The sequence below is a fragment of the Sorex araneus genome, chromosome X, assembly GCF_027595985.1.
Source record: "Sorex araneus isolate mSorAra2 chromosome X, mSorAra2.pri, whole genome shotgun sequence".
Classification (NCBI taxonomy): domain Eukaryota; kingdom Metazoa; phylum Chordata; class Mammalia; order Eulipotyphla; family Soricidae; genus Sorex; species Sorex araneus.
Window position 1 is genome coordinate 358963597 of NC_073313.1, and position 26731 is coordinate 358990327.

At 44.0% G+C, this 26731-nt stretch overlaps 1 protein-coding gene across 6 annotated transcripts in view; it reads right to left on the bottom strand.

The window, feature by feature from the left end:
• The window catches only part of ITSN2 (intersectin 2), a 129580-nt gene that overhangs the window by 68567 nt on the left and 34282 nt on the right, over positions 1–26731 (bottom strand). For all 6 annotated transcript variants that reach the window (XM_055119740.1, XM_055119745.1, XM_055119741.1 and 3 more), the window contains exons 3-13: positions 15462–15554; positions 13110–13173; positions 10565–10728; positions 9305–9511; positions 9074–9167; positions 7526–7665; positions 5085–5148; positions 3626–3763; positions 2989–3074; positions 1797–2059; positions 367–516 (exon numbers count right to left, since the gene is read on the bottom strand). In XM_055119740.1, coding sequence (XP_054975715.1) covers positions 367–516; positions 1797–2059; positions 2989–3074; positions 3626–3763; positions 5085–5148; positions 7526–7665; positions 9074–9167; positions 9305–9511; positions 10565–10728; positions 13110–13173; positions 15462–15554 — 1463 coding nt within the window. The remainder of the gene's footprint in view (positions 1–366; positions 517–1796; positions 2060–2988; positions 3075–3625; positions 3764–5084; positions 5149–7525; positions 7666–9073; positions 9168–9304; positions 9512–10564; positions 10729–13109; positions 13174–15461; positions 15555–26731) is intronic.

The window sequence follows — 26731 nt, forward strand, 5'->3', positions numbered from 1 at the left end:
GAGGGCAGGCTTATCAGCAACTGAACTGTGACCACACCAATTCTCAGCATTGTGTGCTATCTTACAGTTATAAACTATCCTATCCAGACTGTCATAAAAATGACCATTTGACCCATGAAAACACAAACTATTCAGATTGGTTTTTTTTTGGGGGGGGGGGCACACCTGGTGGTGCTCAGGGCTTACTCCTGGCTCTGCGCTCTGTGCCTGGGGGACCACTGGTGGTGTAGGGATTGAAGCTGGGCGGCAGTGTGCTCGGCAAATGTCTTACATGCTCCAGCCCAGTATTCAGATATTAAAGACAACGACATTTTCAACTTATAAGCAGCCTCATTCAGATAAATTGCACTTCAACATGAGCCATACCAGTGCTTCCAACTCAAGATGAAGACTGTTCTTTTTAGAATTTAACCTGACAATTTCTTCCTGCTCTCTATTCCTCTGATTGAGAAGTTCCTGTCGACGGATCCTCTCCCACTCTAACCGACGCTGTCGTTCCAGTTCCTGTTTTGCTGCCTGAAAATAATGAACCAAAGTTAGTGTTTGTATTAACAATTTTGCATCATTCAAAAGTGTATTGGATGACAAAGATGAAGATGAAGCAGCATCTGACATTCAGAAGGCTTGATTGCCTGGGGTAATTAGGCAAACCCAGTTTTATTAATGTGCCTAAAGGTAAGATTTCCACAAAAATATCTTCACCCATCAGACTTGATTGTTTTATAGGACCATCCTCTGGTTGCTATAAACTTAAAGATGACTTAGTAAATTTAAATGTAAGAACAGTTACGTTACCTCCACTCACAAACATCTTTCCAATGTGTTAGCCCCTTATAGCTATTCCTAAACTTACTTTTGCTTAAAGACATGCTTGAACTCCCTCCGTCCTCTCCTCACTAATCTTACTTAGCTCTTCATGCAGCTCTGCTTGCCTTAAGTCCTCCTCTGATAAGACCAACTGGACCCACGCCTCTGTACTAGTGACCAGCCCAACAAATCTCTCACAGATAAGAAACCATTTTCCCTCCACAAGAGTCCTATTCATCTAAGAGTGACTGTTGTTGGAGAGACAATACAGTGAGTAAGGTGCTTGCCCTGCACGCAGCCAACGCAGGGTTCAATCCCTGATACCACATACGTCCCTTCAGTATTGCCAGGAATGATCCCTGAGCATTGCAGGGTGTGGCCCCAAAACAAAAAAAAAAACAACAGAAAGAGTGAAGAATGCAGAGAAAAATACACAAGAAAAAAATTTCTCTTGGGGCTGGAGTGATAGCACAGTGAGTAGGGCATTTGCCTTGCATGAGGCCAACCTGGGTTTGATTCCCAGCATCCCATATGGTCCCCTGAGCACCGCCAGGGCCAGGAATGGTTCCTGAGTGCAGAGCCAGGAGTAACCCCTGTGCGCCAGGTGTGACCCAAAAAGAAAAAAAAAAATTCTCTTTTGGGTTGGACAAGATAGTGCCGCAGATAAAGTGCTCGCCATGCATATAGCTGCCATGGGTTTGATCCCCAACCCCCCACAGGACCTCCTAAGCCCCAGTAGGAGTGATTTCTGAGCATAGAGCCAAGACTAAGTCATGAGTACCCAAATCAAAACAACAAAACAAACATACCAAAAGCACCCATGCTTTTTGGGGGTGGGGAGGCTAGGACACTGTCAGTAGCCCTGAGAGGTCGCCAGTGCACACTCTACACGGCTTATGCTTCACCACTGGGCCCATGTCCTTAGCCCCTCAAATACAGCCCCTGATTCAATGCAGCAATTTTTCTTAGGAAATGAAACAAACAATAACCTCTCTTCTTTCAAGCTCTTTTCTCCTTTCTTCCTCTCGTTGCCTCTCCAGCTCCCTCTGCTTCTCCAAGCGTTTCTCTAACTCAAGCTGCTTCTTCCACTCTTGTTCCTGCAGTTCTCTCTTCTTTCGCTCCCACTCCTCCTTCTCTTTCTGGGCTTTCCGCTCCGCCTCCCTCTGCTGCTGCTCCAGCAGGACTTGGCGGCGCTTCTCCAGCTCCATGTTGCCCCGCTCGTAGTTGGCTTTCCGCTTGTCCTCGAAGGTCACTGCAAAGGCACACTGTGAGCTCTCCCGCACCGCCGCCACCCGTTTCCAACACCCTCATGTACAGATCACGAGAGTGCTAGCACTACTTGGGGACAGAAGGATAACTAAACTCTAGTATAAATAGGAACTATTACTTTTTTCCAGGTCGATTTTGAGAAAACAAGTCCCTAAGTTGAACCCAACAAATGATGAGGAACTTTACTATCAATAAAAATAATTTTCAACTTTTTTTTTTTTTCATTTGGGGAAGAGCCCTTCAGATGGTGCTTAGGTTGCCCATGGGTCACTACCAGAAACTCTCGCTGGTCAGGCTGGACAGCTGAGGGAGAGGGCCACAATCACAACAGCCCAGCCCAGCAGTGGTCAAGGTCTCCAGAATTTTCAACTTCTTTTCCTCAATATTTTCTTCAAGGACAACCAAAGCTGTGCAGCTACATATATATTTTATTTGATATCTGGCATTATATTTTTAATATTTTAAAACATTTACATATATGCTCAAAAAGCAACATTTATACTTTTCAGTTTATTTACCATATTTTTACAATACTATATGAGTCCGGAAAATTTAACTCCATAGGTTGATAAAGGTTTATACTACACTGCACCAACAATCACAGTTCAAATTCCATTTACTAGAACTTTTTTTTTTAAAGCTAAAGATGTCATCTTAGTTTGTGCTAAGAATCTTTCCTGAGGTAAGAGAAGAGGATCTCTAACACACACAGTCTCTCTTGCGTACACACATTAGCTCCTCTACCTACCTGATCTTCTCAGTTCTGACTCTCTAAATTTTTATTCCAGTCCATCCCTAACTCTTCTTATTTAGCATGAAAACATTAATAGAGCTTCTAAATATTCATTTACATTTTAAAGTTAAATTTAAGTGAACGTGCCATAAATATACAACTTAGACACTCAATGTTACCTGGTAATTTTTTCTGAGGCGGTTCTTCATGCATTTTCTGGTATGAGGGCAGAGTTCCATTGATGGAATCAACTTGCTTTCCTCCTCTAAGAAAAGAATACAACAGACACACTAAGCATCATGCAGTCTAGGAATTTTTAGACTAGACTACACAGACTATCAATGAGCAGAGCAATTCAGTACTTAAAATACAGTAGTTCAGCTATTTCAAACACAGGCCAGAGAGACAGTTCAATGAGCTAGCATCTGCTATGAATGCAGGAGGTCCAGGTTTAATCCTGGGCACCTTACAGTCACTAGCGAACTGCCAGGAGTGACCCCAAATCAACAACAAGTTATTTTAAACTCAGTATGATTTCCAGTCACAATGTATAAAGTAGATGCACACAGTCACAATGACTATAAGCTAGAGAGGTGAGTTTATTCATCTCTTTAGTCATTAGTTTCCTTCCTAAATTATAGTTAAAAACAAATCTATTTCTAATAAATATTCTTCCTCTGAAAGTAACTCATTACCAAATTAAACGGCAGCATAGACACTTAACTTCCCAGGGAAATTGGCTTCAGGACACTCCAAAGTAACAACTGTGTCTGTCTGGAGATCGAAACCCCACCTGTTCACCTCCAAGGCACTCACCTGAAAGAAGGGGGGACCAGCTCAGGAGGTAAGGTCAATGGCAATGGCTGTCCAGCTTTGGCCATATCAGTGAGGTGCATCGCAAGAATAAACTCTTCCGCTTTGAGCTGTCCATCACCATCAATGTCAGCCAGAGTCCTAAAGAAAATGCAAACGTTCCCAACTTAGACAGAAAATCCATTTGGAGTAAAATGTCTTCAGAAGACGGGCCAGAGACCTAGTGCAGGGCTTAAGGCACTTGCCTTGCTTGTGGCCAGGCCCAGAGCACTGCTGGGACCAATTCTCAGCAGATGCCCACTCAAATTAAATTACTTTTTCAGAAGAATGCAATTATTTATTTTTGTTTTTTGGGCCATACCCAGCGATGCTCAGGGGTTACTCCTGGCTCTGCACACAGAAATTACTCCTGCCGTGCTTGGGGGACCAAAAAGGATGGGGATCAAACCTGGGTTGGCTGCGTGCAAGGCAAACAGCCTACTCACTGTACTATCACTCTGGCCCCAGTTATTTATTTTTTAATAAGATTTAAAAAAATATTACAAGAGTAATGATGTATGTTTAGTAAAGCAGCTGAATTAACATGTTTTAGTAAAATAAGAAAGCATGCAGAAAAGTGAGCTAGTGTTTAACCTTAATTTTCATATCGGACCAAAAAAGGAAAGAAACTTGGAAACAGAAAGGTAAACACTAAAGGTAATTTCTTTTAAAAAAGATGGCTTGTGTTGTTTCACAGTTAATTCACTTTTCAAATTACATTTAGCTTTGTATTTCTAAGTGAGACATTCTCTAATTCCCCATAGAATGCACTAAGTAGAAGTGGACTTATTTTAACATAATTAAAATGTTAAATTCTTAAAAATATTTTGCACACACACAAAAAATGTTCAATTTTATTTGCTTTCAAGATTAAATTAGCTTTCGAATCACTGCTTTAATGGAACAGCTTCGGGCCACAAACTTTTACAATCAGAATAATCTTTCTGAGGCTAGAGAGACAGGTCAGAGGGCCAAGCACATGCTCTGCATGCAGGAGCTCTGGACCTGGTCTCTGGTGTCTTGTGGTCTCCCCAGCACTGCTGGGAGCAGCCCCTGAGTGCAGAGATGAGCCCAGGGCTAAAAGCATGTCTGGATGTGGCAAGGAAAAAAAAAAGAAAAAAGAAAAAAGCAACCACCAAAGATTATCTTTCTTCTTTCTTTGTTTTGATTTTTTGAGGGATTGGGGGGTGGGAACCACAACCAGAGGTGCTCAAGGTTTACTCCTGGCTCTGTGTTCAGGGATCACTCCTACTGGGGCTCAGGGGACCATATGTGGATCAAACTGGGGTCAGTTGCATGCAAGGCAAGTGCCTTAGGCCCTGAACTATGTCTCTGGCCCCCCAAATAATTTTCTTTATCATAAAGGATTGGAGCTAACCCCTTCAACAACAACAAAAAAATCACAATTAATAGGCATACTCACCAAATAGTAGCTAGCTGAGTTTGAGACAGATTTGACTGAAGGAGAGCATTTCTAGCTTGAAAACCTGAAGGATAAGAAAATAGTTGAGAAAGAAATAAAAATTCTGCCATCCCTTTAAAGGATAACCTAGATAGTAACTTTAAAATACTGCTAGGCCAGAGAGAGAGCAGAGGGGCTCATGTTCCTGCCTTCGTGTAGCCCGCCCCATTTCCAACCCAGCCCTATGTATGACCCCGAGCATTACCAGGGGTACTGGAGGCCCAAGCACCCCCGGGTGGCATGGTGGGCAGCGCAGGGCTTGAGAAGCAATGCAATGCATCCTTGGGCTAAACGTGGAACAGTTGACAAAGAATCACCAGGTGGGGTTCCCAGGCATCCTAAACACAGTTTGGGAGACCAAGGCGGGTAAAAATAAAACCCAAAACAACAAAAAAACAACTGCTTCTGGGCTGGGAACATTTCACACCAAAAAGTTTTTATCACATGCCAGGTACTGGGCATTCATCAATAATTACGAATTACCTGTCCTAGGGGTAAGAAGGGATAATCTCACAACGGCTGGGAGTCAGTGCTCCCAGATTCTTTCACAATAACCAACGAAGGCAACGTGCCTCCCGCATAAAGGGACATGTACACTGGAGAGTGTACAAAGGAAAATCAGCGGAATGTGTGTCGAGCCTGGGGGTCCCCAACATGCAGTGCCTATGACACTAGCCCCTCCATTCTCCTCACTGCAAGTCTAACCCTCTAGGAGTCGACCGGACTGTCATCTCTCCTGTGAAGCCTCCCCTTGACACCCTGAGTGAGGGATGCTCTCGGAACACTCTGCACCCCACTGAAGCCCTGTGAGCTTGTGACTGCTCTGTGGGTCCTTCTAAGATACAGCTCTGCACACCAGAGCCTCCCAAACTGCTGAGATAAGCAAGCCAGGGAATATTTGAGACAATGAATTAATCTGAGTAAATAATGACTGAGAGTTTAAGGGGAAGAGACGGAGAAGAGCAAAAGGAAGGAAACTAATCCATCAACTGTTCTGTTCATCAAGCAAAATCTCAAGTGTCAGTCTAGGCCAGCCCCGTCTCTTCTACCTGGGGTTCAATTGCAGGACACCAAAGCAACCTCTCCTGTCAAAGACATCTTTCCCTTAACTATAAACAGCTTCACCCTTGCAGATTCTAAGAAAATCAAACCACATCCTTCAGTGCAGCAGAGACACACAAGTGGCAAGAGGCAAGAGAGTGTTTGGGACTCTGGATATGGCTCCCGAGCTTGACTTTGATTCCCCACAGAAAGTTTGAGTCCAGGCTGGAAATAACCCTGACATTCCTAACTGAGTGTGGTGAAGAAGATGGAAATCTGTTGGAAATCAACTGTCGGAAAACAACACAATACACAGTCCATTTGTGTTTATGCTGTGTTTATTTTAGGAATATACCACGATGAACTTTTCCATTTTTCTGTCAATGGATACTTAACTTAGCCTTTCTATTTTTTTTAATGCTCTGAATAAATCTGCTATAACATTTCTGCACCTTTTTAGTTACGTACTTTGTCAATAAAGAAAAATAAAATGTTTTATGCAAAAGGCAAGGACTCCCTCCCATACACACATAGTTTTTCCAAACAAGCTATATATTTGGATATATCCAAGTATATAAATATTTAAATAACCAGAATAGCTCCCAAGATCAATGGATGTGGCCCCAAAATAGAAAACAAAACAAATGTATTCAAAATAACAAAAAATAAAATTAAGTTTAAAAAAATTAATAGGAAATAAAGCTCCATTTATTTAGGACTGTCTGTTTCTGGGTCACACCTGGTGGTGTTCAAGGGTTACTCTGGCTCTGGGCTGAATCGGGGTTCCTGCGGCCCACTGAGCTCTCTCCAGCCCCTCTATTACTTAGACTTATTTCACTCAGTACTAAAATGGGACTTCTCTGCAGAATGAAGACAAAGTGGGAAAGTTAGAAGGTGAAATTCTACCTGCCCTAAGCATCTAACAACAGATCTACATCTTCCTCACCATACATTAGGAATGTCTGGATTATTTCCAGCATGGACTCAAATGTTCTATGGGGAGTTCAAATCAAGTTCTGTGACCATAAACAAAGTCCCAAACACTCTCTTGCACTCATGGGTCTCTATCTGATGCACTTAAACATGAGGTTTGATCTTCTCAAGATATTTGTTCCCTCAAAGGTGGTGGTGCCTATGTGCTCAACTTGTTAGAACTCTAAAGGAAGCAATCAACTTGAACCCGTTTCTGGATGTTTACACAGTATTCTGCCATTTGTATTTACAAACACCTGCAAAAGCCTTTGAATGCAAAAACTTCTATGAGCTACAAGATATAATTCAAATATAAATATAAGTTCTTCAGTAGAACCCCCTAAAATAAATTTGAACTCTCAGATTCTTCAGCACCCCATGCCACTTACCTGAGAGGTACCCACTCATGCTTTTGTCAAGGCTGTTGAATTTCTGCCGGTATTTTAATCTCGATGGCTGAGGAACTGCCCACTCTGAGGGTCCAGTCTTGGGCGAGTTCCCTGAGAGTGAAGCAGTGGAGGAAGTTGAGCTATAACAAAATTCATTAAAAATTTTTGTTAAAAAAAATGTGTAAAATAAAATACATTCAAAGTTTAAAAGGTAAAGATTAAAATGTATGCTTCATATAAGAATTATAATTGCATTTATATTTACTGAAGAAAATTTAAGGAAATATCCATATTCTGAGTAAGAACCATAGACAGTAGAGAACCAGCATCTATCAAGAATCCACTGTATGCCAGGTTCTGTGTTATACAGGAGTCTCCACAAATACTTCTGAACTTCATGACAAAATCTGCCCCACCTTTTAGAGGGGCAAACTCTGTTTCAGTGATATTAAGAAAAAACAAGGTTGTAGCAGCCAGAGAGGGTATAGACTAGGATAGAAACACTGTTTTTCTGAATGAAATTTCTCTTTCTATACCGCTTTACAGGTGATTAATGTGATTTATGAGGGGTGATAAATGAATACTCATGCTTCTAAATTTCTGAAATTCAAAAACTATCCCATCAACAGAAATTGTTCAAGAAAGTTTTAATATGCAATAATCATCCAGACATTTAGAAAAATACATATTTTGATTTATTTATTTTTGTTTTATTTTTGGGCCATACTTGGCTATACTCAAGGCTTACCCATGGCTCTGCACTCAGGGATCATTCCTGGCGGGGCCCAGGGACCATAATGGGGTATTGGAGATTGAACCGAGGTCTGTCACATGCAAGGCAAGCAACTACCCACTGTGTTATCTCGCCAATCCTCATGAAATAAAATTTTTTTTATTTAATTTTTTAGGCTTTTGGACCACACTTGGCGGTGCCCAGGAGTTACTCCTGGTTTTGTACTTAGGACTTACTTCTGGTGGTGTACAGGAAACCATCTGGGGTGCCAGGGATCAAACCTGGGTTGGCTATGTACAAGGCAAGTGCTCTACCCACTGTACTATCTCTCCAGCCCACAAAATACATATTTTTAAAAGAAAAATATGTACCTTTGGTCAAAATGCTGACTGACCAAAAATAGGATTGAGTATTTTAAGTTTTTGTAAGTTTTAAAAATAAATTACATTGGATTAGCACATTTTATAAATATTAAATTTCTCTAGTTATATATACATTTGGGATCATAAAGAAAAACCTGAATAAGCTCAGAGTTGTTTTTCCCCCCTTTCCCTTTATGTTTCTTTTGGTTTTGGATCACACCTAGAGATGCTCAGGTGTGAGCTCTGCACTCACGAATTATTTGCGGCTCTGCACTCAGGAATTACTCCTGATGGTGTTCAGGGGACCATGTGGGAGGTCGGGGATTGAATCCGGGTTGCCCCCATGCAAACACCCTACCTACTGTATTATTGCTTTAGCCCCAGTTTTTTCAAAAAACTCATTTGTTAAATAGTCATAAACATAAAAAGAATTGCTGTTTTAAGCATTCATACCTACTAGATCCTAAATCAATCAGTGACTGGGCTTTCTGTATACTAGCACCACCGAATCCTCCCATCAGACTGTAAGATGACGTATGAGGCAATGCTAAAAAATAAAAATAAATTAAAAATTGAATGGTTCAAACTAAACAAATCACAAATTTTTATTTAGACATTTTGCAACCACAGATGTTAAGAGTTTCTTCTTATGAAATACTGAGTCACGAGATACCAAGTACTTACTTGAAGAAGAGTAAGGAATGGACAGAGGCTGGACGAGACTGGCGGTTCCGTTCGGTAATGAAGAGGTGCTAACAGAAGGCACTAGGGGAGCAGGCATCATCAGGGGAGGAAGCGTGGTCCCTGAAGTCACAGCAGACAGGGGTGCTGCTAGAGGTGCAACCGGAGGCAATGGCTGGGGAATGGACAGGTTGGGCATGCTTCCCATTCCTAAAGACAAGCAGAATACATTTCCAATGCAAGTGAATCAAGATCAGGTACATAGGCCAGAAACAAGTTTAGCAGACAGTGCATGGACCCTCTGCTTCTACAATACACTGGAAATTCTCCAGTTTCACAAGATTCATCAAAGCTCTTTTGATCCAACATGAGAGGTAAGCTACTGTTTTTATTTTATTTTATTTTATTTTATTTTATTTTATTTTATTGGTGAGGCCCACACCCGGCAATGCTCAGGGGTTATTCCTGACTCTATGCTCAGAATTATTGCTGGCTTGGGGGACCAAATGTGATGCTGGGGATTGAATCTGGGTCAGCCGCATGTAAAGCAAGTTCCCTCTCTGCTGTACTATCTCTCCAGCACTTACACTATTTTTAATGTATCAATACTCTGACCTGTGTGAATAAAGTGGCATGCAGGAGTTAAAAGAGTTTGAAATTCTTCTTTAGTATCATGGACTGGAGTGATAGCACAGTGGGTAGGGCATTTGCCTTGCACATGGCTAACCAGGGTTCGATTCCTCCGTCCCTCTCAGAGAGCCTGGTAAGCTACCAAAAGTTTCCCACATGTGACTTACATATGTTATACATATAAAATATATATTATATTATACACTATATTATACATAATTATATATATTTACATATATAATCTTTAATCATCCTTCCTTGCCAACGAAACCATTTCAAGTGAGTTTAAAATTGTTCTCATCTTTTCTATTACTCTAAACTAAGTGCAGAGGAAATTAAGAATAGCATTCAGAAACCGCTGGAATGCTGGGGACCACCAAAGTGAGGGTCTGACTGGGACCTGAAAGAGACAATGGTTGGACCAATCTACGGGTGTATCTGGAACTGTTCCTGCAGTATGGGGAACCTGTAGGGTGGTGGCTGAGATGGTGAGTTTAACACATCTTACTGAAAAAAATGACAACAGACCTGGAGTCTGGGTACTACCATTTTGCAGTGAACTCTTTTCTAATCTCTATTATATCCAGGCCCTCAAGTTTAACTTTCAAATGTGGCTAGTTAACACATACATACCAAAACGGGCAGAGAGCAATGGAGAGAACATGGGAGGCTGTTTCATTATAGGAGGGAGAACCACAGGAAGCTGCTGGCCTTGAAGCTTCAGCTTGATGAGTTTCATAGCTATGGAGAACTCTTGTTGATCCATCTTTCCATCCTTGTTCAGGTCTGATAAAGCCCTACATGAATCACGAGGTGAACAGATCAATATGCAGGATCAACATCACTTTTGAAGATTAGAAAATAGATACAATAACATGGTGTTCATATATAGATTCTCAAATACATATTTATATATCTGCTTCTATATAATTTTGTATAGTGCATGTACGTGCGCGCGCGTGCGTGTGAGAGAGAGAGAGAGAGAGATTTTAGGGGAAGGGGTGTTGGGTTACACCTGGCAGTACTCAAGGGATTACTCCTGGCTCTGAGCTCAGGGATCAGTCCTAGAGGGTTTGAAACCATATAGGTTGCAGGAATCAAACCTGGGTCAGTCATATACAAGGCAAGCGCCCCACCAGGTGTATAGTATCACCAGACAAGTGCCCTACCAGATATACTACTGCAAGGCAAGGGCCCTACTAGCTACAAGGTAAGTGCCCTACCAGATGTACTATGGAAAGACAAGGAAGTACCCTACTAACTGTACTATCGCAAGGCAAGTGCTCTACCAGCTGTACTATTACTCCTGCTCAACAATTCTATAGGTTTAACAAAATGTTAAAACCAGTGCATTTAAAAATATTGGCCAAAGATAGAATCTAATAAAATAAAAAGGTCTCTTTGCAATGAATTCTACCAGTGTGAATGGAAAGAGATTATTCGAGAGAATAATCATTCTGTAGCACTGTAGCACTGTCATCCCACTGTTCATCAATTTGCTCAAGCGGGCACCAGTAACGTCTCCATTGTGAGGCTTGTTACTGTTTTTGGCATTTTGAATACGCCACGGGTAGCCTGCCAGGCTCTGCTGTGTGGGAGAGATACTCTCAGTAGCTTGCCAGGCTCTCCAAGAGGGATGGAGGAATCGAATCTGAGTCGGCCACACGGAAGGCTAGTGTCAGATTCGACACACACACCCTACCCACTGTGCTATCGCTCCAGCCATAATCATTCTAATTTAAATTTATTAATCTGCTCAAATATTTATTGAAGATCTGCTATGCCAGGTATGGGAATATTCCAAGTGGAAAGAAAAGTGGCAGAGGGGTTGATAACTACCGTATGTTAAAAAACACAAAATCAAAGGGAGGCACAATATGCCGAGCAACATCGAAGCCCCAAGTTCAAGCCCAACACCACATGGTCCCTTGAGCACTACGAGGTGTGGTCCCCAGCAATGTTTGGCCCAAGTAGCACTGCATTTTGGAGCCCAGTTGGTTCAAGTGTTGCTAGGGTGATCCCTAGCCTGAGCATTGCTTGGGAAGCTTCTCTAAAACCAAACCATAACCAAAAATAATTCATTATTATTATTATTATTATTATTATTATTATTATGGCTTTTTGGGTCATAACCGGCAATGCCCAGGGGTTATTCCTGGCTTTGCACTCAGGAATTACTCCTGGTGGTGCTCGGGGGACCAAATGGGATGACTGTGTGCAAGGCAAACACCCTACCTGTTGTACTATCTCTCCAGCCCCCATTTTTAATTTCAATCTACAGATTACAAAGAAAATTCTTTAAGGTAAAAACAAGTATTCTGTTTAAAGCTGATGAGTTAAGATAAAAAGAATAGTAGAGATAAGAACCAAGTGGTCTGCCCCACAGCTTGGAAACTGGCTTCACATGCTGGGGGGAAAGGCAGCTGAGATAGAGAAGGAAACTCCTAGTACAGAATGTTAGAAGGACCCACTCGGGTTGAAAGCTGCGTGCCGAAAGTAGACTATAGGCCGAATATGATGGCCACTCAATACCTCTATTGCAAACTACAACACCCAAAAGGAGAGAGAACAAAAGGGAATGCCCTGCCGCAGAGGCAGGGTGGGGGTCGTGGGAGGGATACTGGGAACATTGGTGGAGGAGAATGGGCACTGGTGGAGGGATGTAAACGAAATGCAAACATGATAGTTTATAAGTTTGTAACTGTGATTCATAAGTTATGACACATGATAGTTCATAAGTTTGTCACGGTGATTCACTAATAAATTTTTTTTAAAAAAACGGCAGAGAAGAGCTTTTGAGACTGAAAAATTACAAAGGAATATATTTCAGTGGGGTGCGAAGGAAGTTCAAATGGCTAGTGGGCACCCCCTATGTGCAGGCCATCTAAATTTGCTCCACGATGCCCAACTATCTTCCAAACACCTCTGGAAGTGACCCCTCAGAACCAGAGGGTGTGGCTCCTCCCCAAAGGAAAAAAAGATGATTAAGTGGAAAGATATACATGCATCTTATTTCCTTAGAATTCTAAACTATATATACATTTGTAGTATAGAACAAAAATCTCAATAATTAAATAAAATGTTATTTAAAAATTGAACACTCAATAACAAGTAAAAACAATAACAGTAAAAAGCAAAATCAGAAATATAAGTTTAATTATGAAAGAAAAAACTTTACCATATTTCAGCTAAAATGGGAGCTGGCAGGCCTGACTGGAAGAAAAATGTCCGAGCCTGATCACCTGAAAGTAAAATAAAACAAAAATCAAGCCAGCATATCAGTAAATTATTCCAATAATAATAATCAATAGTAATAGCAATGTTACTAATTCATTATAACTTTCACTAAAATCATCAAAGAATAAATTAAACACAAATACACATCATCTGTAAGACTTAGATATTATAAAACAAACAGAAAAACACTGCCAACTAATGGTTGTCCATTAACCCGCAAGATTTAGTCATGCTATTTTTTCCCACAATGACCAGGGTCTTATTTGAAAATATTTCTATCTACTAAAATGTGTAGTTTAAAACACTATTCCCTAGAAGACTTTTAAGTAAAATATGGCATGTCAGCGAGAGAATGGTTGGTGGGTGTCTCTGAGCCTTGTGTGTCCGGCTGCGAATGCCAGAAACATGAGATTCTCGCTGCTCGCTACCAAGCTCTTTCCTCAGGGCTGGGTCTGCAGTGGGCAATCTGAGGGAAAACAGACTATCTCCCTGCGACGAAGCAGTCGCTCACTGACAGCTTCCTGAAATATGCTGCATTCCCTGAAGTTTGGCGCGCCTCTGCTGTCACAGCCACTGCAGTTAGCATCCTTCCGGGGTTCACCCATCACCCCAAAGGACTTAGGAGACAGAGACATCAACAACCAGGAGGTTCAGGCTGCTCTCTGCCACAGGAACACAACCCTTCACACTGACTTAGGGAAATGAGCCCTTCACGAAAGATGAGCCTGCCACGAAACAGGAACAGACGAAGTTATGAGCTGAGTGATCAAACCAGGGACAGTAGCTATTCTTGTAAAAGTATCAATGACATCAACTGGTCACAAAGAACTAGAATGGTTGGAGGGTCTGGATGGATCCCAGGGTCAGGCCAAGTGGTTCTCAGAGCACAGATCAACACTAACTGTCCCCATGACCACAGGCGACTATCTAACTTGGGATGACCACAGCAGTAGCTACCTCAAGGGGTGCTAAGAAAAGATTATCATGCATCCAGTGCAGGAACTGAACTACAGTAAATGGTAAATATTAGTCATGGTAGCTATTATTTACACTACTGTTACTGTGAATAAGTCAGGAGCACTGGCACATGAAAGGAAGTAGCACTGTAGCACTGTCATCCCGTCGTTTATTGATGTGCTTGAGCGGGCACCAGTAACGTCTCCATTATGAGACTTGTTGTTACTGTTTTTGGCATCCCTAATACACTACGGGTAGCTTGCCAGGTTAAAGTAATCTTCTTTGGCTGTGGGGTTCTCTTTCAAAATGAGGGCTAGCATCAATAACAATTGGCGTGGCCTCTCAAAGTCTTTCAAAAGAATGACATTACAAAACACAGGATCAGAAAATTCGTTATTATTTTTAAAGAAGTGGCTCTGTAGATAAACATTTCTGCTAAACTACAGCAATACTTATTATGTTAATAATTGGCACTGAATATTAAGAGGATATTAATAAATATGTTTTGGAAAAGAGTTTCAAATACTTTAAGAAATAAATCAAAACCTTTATGTTCTGGGGCAAGGGTAGGCTCCCAAACAGTGCTCAGGGAGTCAGGAAGTCATGGGCAGGCTGGTTATGGTCCAGTGCTCAGGTCTGAGGACTTGTGGTGCCCACCAGGCCCACACCTAGCAGTGCCCAGGGGTCTCCAGGTCTCCAGGGCTTTCGAGCAATGTCGGGAGTGGCATGTAGTGCTAGAGATTGAAGCCGGGTCAGGGCGTGTGCAAAGGCACACAGTCTAACCCCAGGACTCTTTCCCTAGCAGCTGAGCTTTTGAAAAACAATTTTTAATTAAGGTAACATGGTTTACCTGAGCTACAAACTCAAATCTGCTCCATCTCTCCTACTTGCTCAGCTCTGTTGTCAGAGCGAAAGGTTTAAAACAGAAACTCTTTTTATTGGGAAGTGGGGGCGGGGTGGGGGGTGAGCCACTCCCAGCAGTGTTCTGGGGTCGCTCCTGGCTCTACACTCAGGAATTACTCCTGGTGGGCTCGGGAGATCATATGGGATGCTGGAAATTGAACCCAGGCTGGGCACGTGCAAGGCAAACGCCCTACCCGCTGTGCTAGCTCTCCAGCCCCCTTAATGGACGCTCTTGACTATTATTTGGGATCAGGAAAGGACCTTCCGTATGCCAAGTCCAAATCCAAACTAAGATGAAATAAAGCATTTAAAATGTTTTTAGAATTCTGTTTGATATGAATTTTATGACAATACAAATTTGATGGCAGTCAAAACAAAACTTTTGTCATGAGAAAAGGAGTCTTATTCACAAGCAACATAGAAGAACACAAACCTGTTATGTAACCTCCCAAGGGTTTGAGGCTCTCAAACTGCTTATCATGCTTGGTGCGTTCTTCAGACGTAATAGCCCACATGTTGGGCCCTCCTAAAACGCAAGTGAAAGACAATGAAATTATGGCGTGTATATACAATGTGCAAAACACAGTCCCAAAATGTAAGTATGAATCACAAGTGCCATTTAGTGGCAGGTGGCATGAATAGCAAGCTCTTACAGAATCAGACACAGTATGGCAAACCATGAGGTTTTTCATCCATTCACTCAATTAATATTGATTGAGCAATTATTACTGCCACTTCTTGGAAATATAACGATGAAGGGCTAGGGAGATGGCTCAAAGAGCTGGAGCGCATCTTACACACAGGAGGCCTGGGTTAAATATCCACTGCCGAATCATCTGAGCACAACAGTGACACCTGAGTACCAGTGACACTTGTGGCCCAAACCAAGCAAAAGGCTGCAGGTTCAATTCTTAGTACTAAATGATTCCCCAAGCAGCCCCCAAGCACCAAGCTGAGAGTAGTCCCTGGGCACCGCTGGGTAGAGTCCAAAAACAAACAAACAAAAGGAGAGTTTCTGTCCTCAAGGAACTCTAGCACAGTGATTTTGACCCACACCAGCCCACAGAAACAGCTAGCCCAAAGCAATTTCCTTCCAGAGAAAAGCTAATGCCACTCAGCATGTGATCTCTGGGTCAAGAAACAGCGATGGAACTTTTTCAAGGACCAGCAGGTCTTTCCATCTGCGGACGGTTCTGGGTACTAGCAGCTGAAAACCACTCTAGATTAAGCAGGGTAGTAAGATTTCCCCCCATGGAGCCCCAAATATTTCAAAGACAATCTGGGTGGAAAAAAAAAATCACAAAAATGGGGGACCACGGCAGGAGACCAGAGAATCAATCAGTAGGACCAGGGGAGTCACAGGAAGGAAAAAAGAACAAGAAACAATCTTCCAGAAAACAACTCTGAGCAATTCTAGAATCCAGCTGTGGAGAATCCTAAGCAGAAAGACCAAATGCAGTGCTGATCTGAGTTCCAGACATCATGGAAGGACAGGAATGTTAAGACTGGGGCGCTACCTTGCGCATGGCTTGATATTTTTGCCACAAGAAGCAGAAGGACAAGCAGAACTCACGAAAAGGCTGAGCAGAAGTCAAAGCAGGGGCCAAATGCTGCAAGTGTACTGAGCAGACTAGTGGCTAGAGCACACACCAAGGAAGTGGTCTGAAACAGGCAGACCCAGCTGCAAAGGGCCTTAAACACCATGCTCAAGAGCCTGCCATTTACTTTGGAAATTATAGAGACACATCTAATACTTAAAAATAATTAAAAGCCAGAGTGACAATACAGTGAGTAGGGTGCTTGCCTTGCACACGGCTGACCTGGGTTCAATCCCCAGCACCACACGTGGGACATGAGCAAAAATAGCCCTGAGCACTGCTGTGTGTGGCTCCCGAAAATAGTATTAACTTTAATTTGGAGGAGACAAAGAGATAACACAGAAATTAAGGCACTTGCTTTATATACAGCCATGCCTGGTTCAAATCTCAGCACCGCCTAGTATGGGGACTGCCCATGTGCTGGCTGGGGGTGGTGCCCACGTACATTCTGGTCTGGCCTCAGTGCTTTCTGGGGAGATAGGGGTTGTCACATGCTCATGGGGGGTGTGGGCTGTCACACTCCTGGCTACAGCCCTGCGGAACATGCTGGGCTCATACCCTTTAGCTGCAGTGCTCACACACCTGGCCGTACTGCAGTTGCCCATCGTTGGCAGACAGCAGAGCTGCCTGGCACAAACAGCAGAGCTGCCAAGACTGAGGCTTGGTAGGGGCTGGAGCAATAGCACAGCGGCTAGGGTATTTGCCTTGCACATGGCCGACCTGGGTTCAATTCCCAGGATTCCGTATGGTCCCCGAGCACCACCAGGAGTAATTCCTGAGTGCTAAAGCCAGGAATAAACCCCTGAGCATTGCTGGGTGTGACCCAAAAAGCCAAAACAAAAAAATACCGAGGCTTGGTGTGCATGCATCCCACATGCCCGCAAGGCCGTGGAGCACCCGCCTGGCCCTGCAGAAGAAGCTGTACTGGAGCAGCCGCCAGACAGAGCCCGCTGAAGAGGGAGGGGGCGAGCGCCACCTGGCGGTGCCCTGGAGCTCCGTTGGGCCCAGCAATACTGCTGCTCTCTAGCCCACGTGAGGTGGGTCAGCTGGAATTCCAGAACTAGTCAGGTGAGCAGGACCCCAAAACCTTCCCTGCCAAGAGGAAATGGTGCAATAAGGAACACGAGACAGCAGGTCCCAAAAGGTAAGGTGTTTTTACAGGAAAAAGAGGTTACGGTCCACATGTGGAAAATTTTCTTTTCACTCCACTGTTTGAAGAGGAACTACAGGCTCCCACAGGAACTCCACAGGCTTGGGCTTCATTAGAGGAGCTGAAGCCGATGGTGTCCCCCGGGCTACCAGACTGCTCAGCACCAGGAGGGAACCACAGGACATGGGTTCTGGAACTCTTGCCAGTGGCCAGCTGTTTGGTTGTGATATTTGAAAAGTTTCGAGTAATAGATTAAAGACAATTTCTCTGAGCTACAAATTCAAAGCGTAATTGAATGGTTAATTGAATTGTCTGTATTACTTAATGTGAATTCTCTGTTAGGGGTCTGTTCTGATTTAGTCTGTAGTCAAGCTACTAATTCTAACCAACTTCTTTTCTAACATAGAGGATGCCACTGCATACAAGACTGTGACTCTGTGTGTGTGTGTGTGTGTGTGTGTGTTTGCGCATACCCACGCATGTACTTGGTGAGATCTCATTACATGAGGCCTTAGCATCTGCCACTCTCATCAGATTAACTACATCGGGCCTTGAGCCCCTCCAGATGACTGGGAGGGCCTCAAACTGTTGATGAGCCTACACACCCATGGGGCCTCTGAAATCAGTGTGCTGGGTTTGAGCTTTTGGACCACTGGCACACAAACACTGACATCACTCACCATGAAATCTGCTCCATGACGTACTAATGTCTAACTCAGTTTCTATTACCTCCTCCGGAACCATAAAGTTACAAGGCTGCCTGGTCCCCAGGTGTGACTGTCCCCATAGGGATGATCATGGCCTCTTAGGAACTCCTTGGTCAGTGCTCGGGACCAATGATGTGGGGAGGTCAGGGGGGCATATGGACCCAGGGGGAAGACTCGGGATTCTCCTCTGACCGCTCCTGACCTGGACGCATCTTTCCCTCCTCTTGCAGTAATCGCAAAGAGCCGGTGGCAGGCCCTCTGGGAGGCAGAACCCGGACAAGGGGCCCTGGAGGATTCAAAGCTAAATATTGGAACATTCCTGTGCATCTTGACCTTGAACCCTTCTGGACCACAACTAAATGGACATCCCATCCCTGGAATGGGATATCCAGGCTTTGTGAAGCTGCAGAGTGACAACCAGGTGTTTGAGGAGAAACATTAGGGCCTCAGGACTCAGGAGGGCAGTGGGAGAGACCATAGTGACCTTCTCCGAAGTGCCCCTGGAGTTTCTCCCCCAGGAAGGCGCCTGCAGGAATTAGACAGGACACAGCTTCCTGTGCCCTATGAGAGCCCCTGGCTTGGGTCTGGCCCTTACCCGAACTCCGCCTTCAGCTGGCCCTGCGTGCCGGCTCTTGTGGGCAGGGGGGTGTTTCTGTGCCTCCTCCCCACCTCCACCCTGGGGCCCCTGGAACTCTCTTGTCTGCGCTGGGTCTTGGGAAGAGGGTCCCTGCTGCCCACTGAGCAGGAGGGGGCGTGACGTGCCTGACACCCAATGAAGCATCCTCCCCCCTACCACGGAGATACTTGCCTTCTTCCCTCGCCCCACACCACTCACGGGTCCTGCCCCTGTCCTTGGGGTGAGTCTCCACTGATCCTCTCCAGGTGTCTCAATGGGAGAGAAGGCTGCAGGGGACAGTGTGGTACTGCGTCTTACCCCTGTGCTACCTCTGACACTGAGTGGGAGCTGGGGGTAGGGGCTGTTCTAGTCTCCTGCAGCCCTTCCCCTCCCCCCATCTTTCTGGCAAGCACCTGGAAACACTTTTGAGTATCAGTTCCCCTTCTGTGACCCCAGTTACTCCAGATGGACAGGCGAGTCCTCACTCGCCTCCAGCAGTTCATTCAGCTCTGACGGATTTCCGCCACAAACCCCTGCCTTACCCAGAGCACTGTTTCCACCCACGGAGTTGCAGGGTCAGGCCCGGGTGTGCTGGTGGATACCTTTCCACCAGCTGAATCCGGCTGCTGCTTGCTCCACCCCTGCTCCTGCGTTCTGCGGACTCAGTCCGTCTCCACTACAAACAACACTCCTCTGTGCCTCTGTGGAAACCTAGTTAATGTGCTTCATAAGTTCTAGAAACTTGCTGGTTTCTGGTACACCGATAGAGAATTTTCTATTTCTTAAAGCTACCTCAGCTATTTTTTTTTAATGTTTTCTTTAATCATTTAAACAGCATTGGGAAAGGAAAGGAAAAAAACATGAATTTAAATCACTACTTGAAACCAGACTTAGCCTTGAGTTGTGAGTACACATATTAATTAACGAAGCAGCTCCAGAGAACCAGAGAATAACAAGGGCTAGAAATGATACAGTATGAGGCAGTGAAGGCACCAAGGGAGATTAGGTTTGAAAGATCAAAGATTATAAAGGGGGGTGGGGAGGAGGGCGCCAGAGGGGCAGAGATAGAACAGTGGGTAGGGCACTTTCTTTGCACATGACCAACCTTGGCTCCATCCCCTCGATCACATCTGGGCCCTGAGCCCTGCCAGTAGTGATCACTGAGCACAAAGCCAGAGGTAAGCCCTGAGCACCACTGAGTGAGCGTGCCCTCCCCGAAATAGATTAAAGACACAGTTGTCAATTTAAAGCAGGCTGAGTTCTCTCATACCATGAGAAACAATAATCTGAGCTCTTTTCCATTTGCTCTGAAAATGGGGCCCTGTCTCCACTTTCTACCACTTCAGGTCAGAGTGGAGCAGCAGTGGGTGGAAGGAGCGGAACGGAGGGTCTGTCCCTGGCTGTGCGCCTTGGCAGCGCTCTCATCCTCCCCGACTCCTACCCAGGAGTCTTCCTTCCTGAGAATGGTGTATATATAGATGCTTTGGGGGGAGAGGAGCACATACACAGCAGTGCTCAGGGCTTCCTCCTGAGGGGCTCGGGGAACTGCGGGGAGTGCTGGGTCAGCAGCATGCAAGGCAAGCACCCTACCCACTATACTATCTCAAGTCTATTGCAGGCAGTATTTGACTAGTCAATGGGCTACACTGGGGGTTTCCACCCATGGCTGAGTCACGTGGGGGAACCCTGGGGCATGCATAGGAAGAAGGAGGATATCACACTGGGTGAGTTAAATCAGAATCCTTGGGGGACAAGGAACAGGATGCATTACTTTCTAAATGCTCTCTGGGTGATCTGACAATGCAGTGGGGGTGACACCAAGTCCTGTGCACCCACTTCCTTCAAGGCCACTGTGCCGTTGCTGCCTGTTAAGTAGACAGTGCCAGCCAGTAATCTATGCAGTATCTTACAAACCCACGTTCGCCCAAGGAGGACACATCTCTCCCTCAGGTCAGTCTCGGCTCCCTCACTCTTCCTCAAACAGACACCTGGCAAGCTATCCTACAAACCCCCTCTCTATCATTCAGTCTGAAAGTCTGATATTAGCAGAGTGAGAGTAGTACTAATTAAAGCAGAGACTTTACAAGCATTACCTTATGCCAGGAACTATGCTAAGCATATTAATACCGAATCTTTTTTCAAAAACAGTTTAATTTTAAAAATGAGAAAAGTAAAAATGCTGAATGGGGCAGGACAAGGAGAAACAAACAAAACACATCATGTGAGTGCACTGATCACACTTAATTTTCCAACAACTCCACAAGGTGGTTGTAAATATATGACACAATAAAACTGAAGTATGGGGTGGGGGAACCCTATTTGTAGCTAGAATTTTCTCTACTTTATAACTACAAAGTTGTTCTTAGCTACTATATCACAATACCTCCCTGATTGCTCTGAAATTGTAGTTTAATAGTGCTATTCTTGTTATTTTGAAATGATTGTAACAAAATAGATAGGAAAAGCATCTGAACTTATGTTTGACTATAAATCCAAGTCTCTTTTACGCACCAAAAGAACAAAAATTTCCCTTAATATATATATTTTTTATTTTATTTTATTTTGCTTTTTGGGTCACACCCAGTGATGCACAGGGGTTACTCCTGGCTTTGCACTCAGGAATTACCCCTGGCAGTGCTCAGGGGACCATATGGGATGCTGGGAATTGAACCCGGGTTGGCCGAGTGCAAGGCAAACGCCCTACCCGCTGTGCTATCACTCCAGCCCCTCCCTTAATATATTTTAAACAAAGTTTTCAGAATATTGACTACATTGATTATGTAACAACGAGGTGGGGAAGAAGTGATACTAGTATATATGTTTAAAAATTTAACATGAGGAAAATAAAAATAAAACTCCAAGATTAAAGGAATGGTAGCAACATAATCCCTATCTCCGAGAAGTAACTTTGAAAGAATCCCATAAACTTGGGGTGGTGTAGCCCAGGGGCCAATCAGTTGTTACACGGTGACTGGAGAGTCGTATGGCCAGTAGGGTGCTAGCCTTGCAATGGCCCTGACTGGGCACCCCATTCTTCCCCAGCCCTGCCAGAAGTGATCCCTGAGTATAAAGCCAAGAGTAAGCCAATAAGCCTTGAGCACGGCAGGGTAAAGCCCAGAAAGGAAGGAAAGGAGGGAGGGAGGACAAAGGAAAGAAAAGTATCTGGCTTTCTGTCCACCTGAGTGTCCATCTCGCTATCCCCAGAACCAATATACCTCGCCCAGAGTAAACAATAGGGCCTGGTGATCTGAGCAGAAGAGAAGCAGAGGAAATGGAAACTAAGATAATGATTTGGGGAAACACACCGTCACAGACCGTGTCTCTCTTTTGCATTAGGAGACAGTGGCTCTCTGACGCTTTCAAAGTTCGACATATTCAACACAGCCAAGAACCACCCATCAGTTCTGGTGAACCTTTCAGTTTACTCAATTTCTATCAGTAAGAAATCAAACATATTTAAATATATGAACTCAGAAATATTTGCTGCTTATATTGATCAAAAAAAAATCTGTCTTACAACACTGTTTCCAGAAATGTGGATCACGCTAAATAATCTTAGACAGTAAGATTAATTTGATTAACAAATATCTTTAGTTCTGTTAATTTTAGTCCTAAATAGTTTGGAGGGGGGCGGAGTCTTTAAATATCAAATGCGTATTTTAGGAATAGTTAAAATTTTTTAAAATGTACTGAATATAGGCCCTAAAATAACCAAACCTACACGCTCTAAAGAAAGACATGTCACACACAGTAGAAGCCTACCGGCTTCTGTGACAAGACTGGCATGGCTATCAAACTTACTTCCTCCCGGATGACTCTGAAACATGACAATGATGACAAAATCAATGAAAGATACAGAAAGACCATTTGCACTCCTACATTCATTGCAGCACTATTCACAATAGCCAGGATCTGGAACAACACAAGTGCCCGAGAACAGATAAGCGGATTTTTTAAAAGCATAGTATACATACACACAATGGAATACTAGGTGGCTGTCAGAAAAGATGAAGTCATGTGATCTGTTGCTTCGGATGGATCTGGAGAGTATCAGGCTGGATGAAGTCAGTCAGAAGAAGAGAGACTGACACAGGATGATCTCTCTCACATGCAGGATATAAACAAACATTGTAGGGAAATGACAAATGCTCCAAGGCAATAAAATCAAAGAACAGGAATTAGTCTTCAGTAAGAAGCTGGCCAGGGAGTGGGGGAAGGGGGCAGGACAGGAAAGAGAACACTACAATGGTGGAGGGAAGTGGCGACTCTGGAGGAGAGGGCTGCTGAAAGGTGTCATGCATGAAGCCCTATTAGCAGCAGAAATGTAATGTTGGGGACACTGGTGGAGGGAAGTGGACACTGAGAATGGTGTTGAACACAGTAGGTCTGAAACAGCAATGGAGAAGAGAAGGGCAGGAAGGAGAGTGGGGAGGAAGGGAGAGGAGAGGGAACTCCGGCTCCACGCACACACAGTAAGTCTCTGATGCCCACATCACCTGAGGATCAGCTTCTGCTATGACCCCCATCTGACAGGTAAGGGAACCAACGCCCTGTAGTGAGGCACCTTGCGCACGACTAATGAGCGCTGAGATTAGAATTAGTCTCGACCCGTGCTCCAGTTTCTGTCAAAGATGTTCACTCATGCTCAGGTGACTCCACGCAACCTGGTCCCTTCATACAGATTCATCCATCACACACCACAGGGCACCAATGTGTACCGGATTAGGGGTACAAAGAAGAGTTAACCAAACCTCTTAAAGGAATGCACACACACTCTAATATTTAAGATACAATGAGCAAAATTGACTATGATGGTTCATCACTGGCAGAATACAAAAGTTCTAAGGGAGAACTACTCCCAGGGGCACTCCCAGTGATATTTGGACCAGAGGTGCTGTCCTTGGGCCCAAAGGTGCTCATGGCGGGGGCTATGTGGTACTGGGGGCCACCCTCAGGAGGCCAAACACACCAGGCATGTGCTCAGCCATTACTGTTCATGCCCTCCTGGCTCCACAGAAATAATCTCAATTGAGTGCCCTAAATTCTCAAATCTGGATACTTACCCACAAATAAACATATTTAAATATAAGCTATTATGCACTAAGAATTTTTCAAAAAAAGCAAAATTTACACAGAAATAAGAAAACTAGGAAATATACAGACTTCAAAGCCAACTTTTAATCAGTTGATCAAATTCTGCATTTCTTATTTAAAAGGCATGCTAGGGCCAGTGATAGTACAGCAGGTAGGGCATTTGCCTTGCACATGACTAACCTGGGTTTGGGTTTGACCTCTGGTACCCCATATGGTCCCCAAGCCCTGCCAGGAGTGATTCCTGAGCACCAAGCCAGGAGTAAGACCTGAACACCACCAGGTTTGATCCAAAAACCAAAAATAAGTAAATAAAATCAAAGACATGTTAATGGAACCTTTTAATTTGAGGGACTAGGGGGGCACACCTAGCAGTGCTCTGAGCTTACTCCTGGCTCTGTACTCAGGAATCACTCCTGGGATCACTCAGGGGACCATATGGAGTGCCAGAGATCGAACCCAAGTTGGCCATGTGCAAGAAAAGTGCCCGACCCACTGCCCTATTACCCTGGCCCCTATAATAAAAACTTTAAAAAGTAAACAGCTTGTTTTTAATTTCAGATCTCAAATCCCAGGCTGTATTTATTTATTTATTTATTTAATTTTGGGGCACACACAGGAATGCTCAGGGCTTATCCTGGCTCTGTGCTCAGGGATCACTTCTGCTAAGCTTGTGAAACCCCATGGAGTCCTGGGGATTGAACCTAAGTTGGCGTGTGCAAGGTAAGTGTCCTACCTTACAGGTACTATGGCTCTAGCCCCTCTGTTTAATTTTAAGTCCTATAGACAGGAAAAATCTAAGTTCTGGAGATGATGTTTAATAATTCGTTTTAAAGCTTATGTAAAGTTCCTTATAATGACTGATAATCACTTAAGAAATGTACTAAAAAATTGTATCCACTCCCCTTACCCCATCACTAAACCAAGAATGTGGTATTTTCAGAAAGATTTTTGTTGCTTATTTCCAGTCCTTGCCTATTTGCTCTGTCAAGCATGTCCTTATAGTATATGAAAAAAAGGAAAATATACCTTTTCATCTATTCTAGAGCCCATGCCATAAGTACTGTCAGCCCTATTATACATAAAAAGAAGTTTCAGCCCTATTATACATACACCTTGAAGGTTTGGTCACACAGCTGGGTAGTACTATAGCAGTATTTGAACATGTAATTTTGGAAGGGCCTGATTCAAACTATTTTCCCTTTGTATGTTGTAAATTAAAGGATAACAGCAATGGTCTTTACCGGTATACTTGTCGAGTTCAAAACAATCATCAAATGAGGGTCCCAGGAAAGCCCAGCAGTAAAGCCTCTGTTCCCAGGACAAAGGGCATGACTTCAATTCTTTCCAATACCTCACATGGCCTAGTGCAGTCCTACTGGCACTGCCATTTCTGATGCCACAAAAAAATGTGTGATCTTTGGCATACTGCAATCAAGTGTGTGCACAAGCACCACATTATAAGGTGCATAACTACAGAAAAGCAGAACAATCAAGTATGTGGGCACCCAAGGAAGACATCCCAGGCAAGCCCCGTTAAGAGTGTGTAACGTCTACTCATGGCAATGACCGGAGGGGGGGAGGGTGGGACACAGACTGGCAGGTGGCAGGCAGGGAAAATAGCCAAATGATCTATGTAACCCAGCACAAACTTAAATTTTTAAAACATACTGGGGTGGGAGCAATAACATATTATGCAAGGTGCTAGCCTTGCACACTGCTGACCTGAATTCAATCCCTGGCACCCATATGGTACCCTGAGTGTACCAGGAATGATCCCTGAATGCAGAGCCAGGAATAAACTCTGAGCCAGTATGCCATTCCCTGCAAAAATACAATAAAAATTTCTAAACCATAGCTACAGTGCAGGTTTCCACTGGTAGGACTTAAGTTTTCAATGATGGGAACATAAATAAATGTGCGTCCTTGGTAGCACAGGGAACACAGGAATAGAATCACGACTAGTAAAGCTGTGATGCACTGATCTTTGTTAGCTCTATGGAGGAGACTGGAGTGGAGCATCCAAGTGCCGAAGATTGACTGTCCAGGGCCCAGCCAGAGCTCAGGGATCACTCAGTGATTACTCAGCCTTGCAGGAGTGAGTCTGGAGGGCTTTTGTGTTTGTCTTGTCTTTTCTTCTTTTTTTTTTCCCCCAGTGATGGCAGAAATTTGGTGCAGTGTTTCACATATTCAAGGCAGGTGTCTTACTGTTGAGATACATCCCTGGCCCCTTAGAAAAAAAATGTTCTGTTCTGGGGACTGTGAACTTTTACCCCTGGCTCTTCACTCAGACATCATCGCTGGCAGGGCTCAAGGGACCATACAACATGCCAGGGACAGAACCCAAGGTCAGCCACAAGGCAAGTGCCCTACCCACTATACTATCCCACCCCCTTTTAAAATCCTAACTTGTTTAATTTGACCTTCAGTTCAATGCCATACTGAGTGCAATTCAGTGGCACTGCCATTTGTGATCCACAATAAGATATGTGATCCCTGGTGTATGACAACCAATTGTGTGTGAACACCCCAAGACAGTGT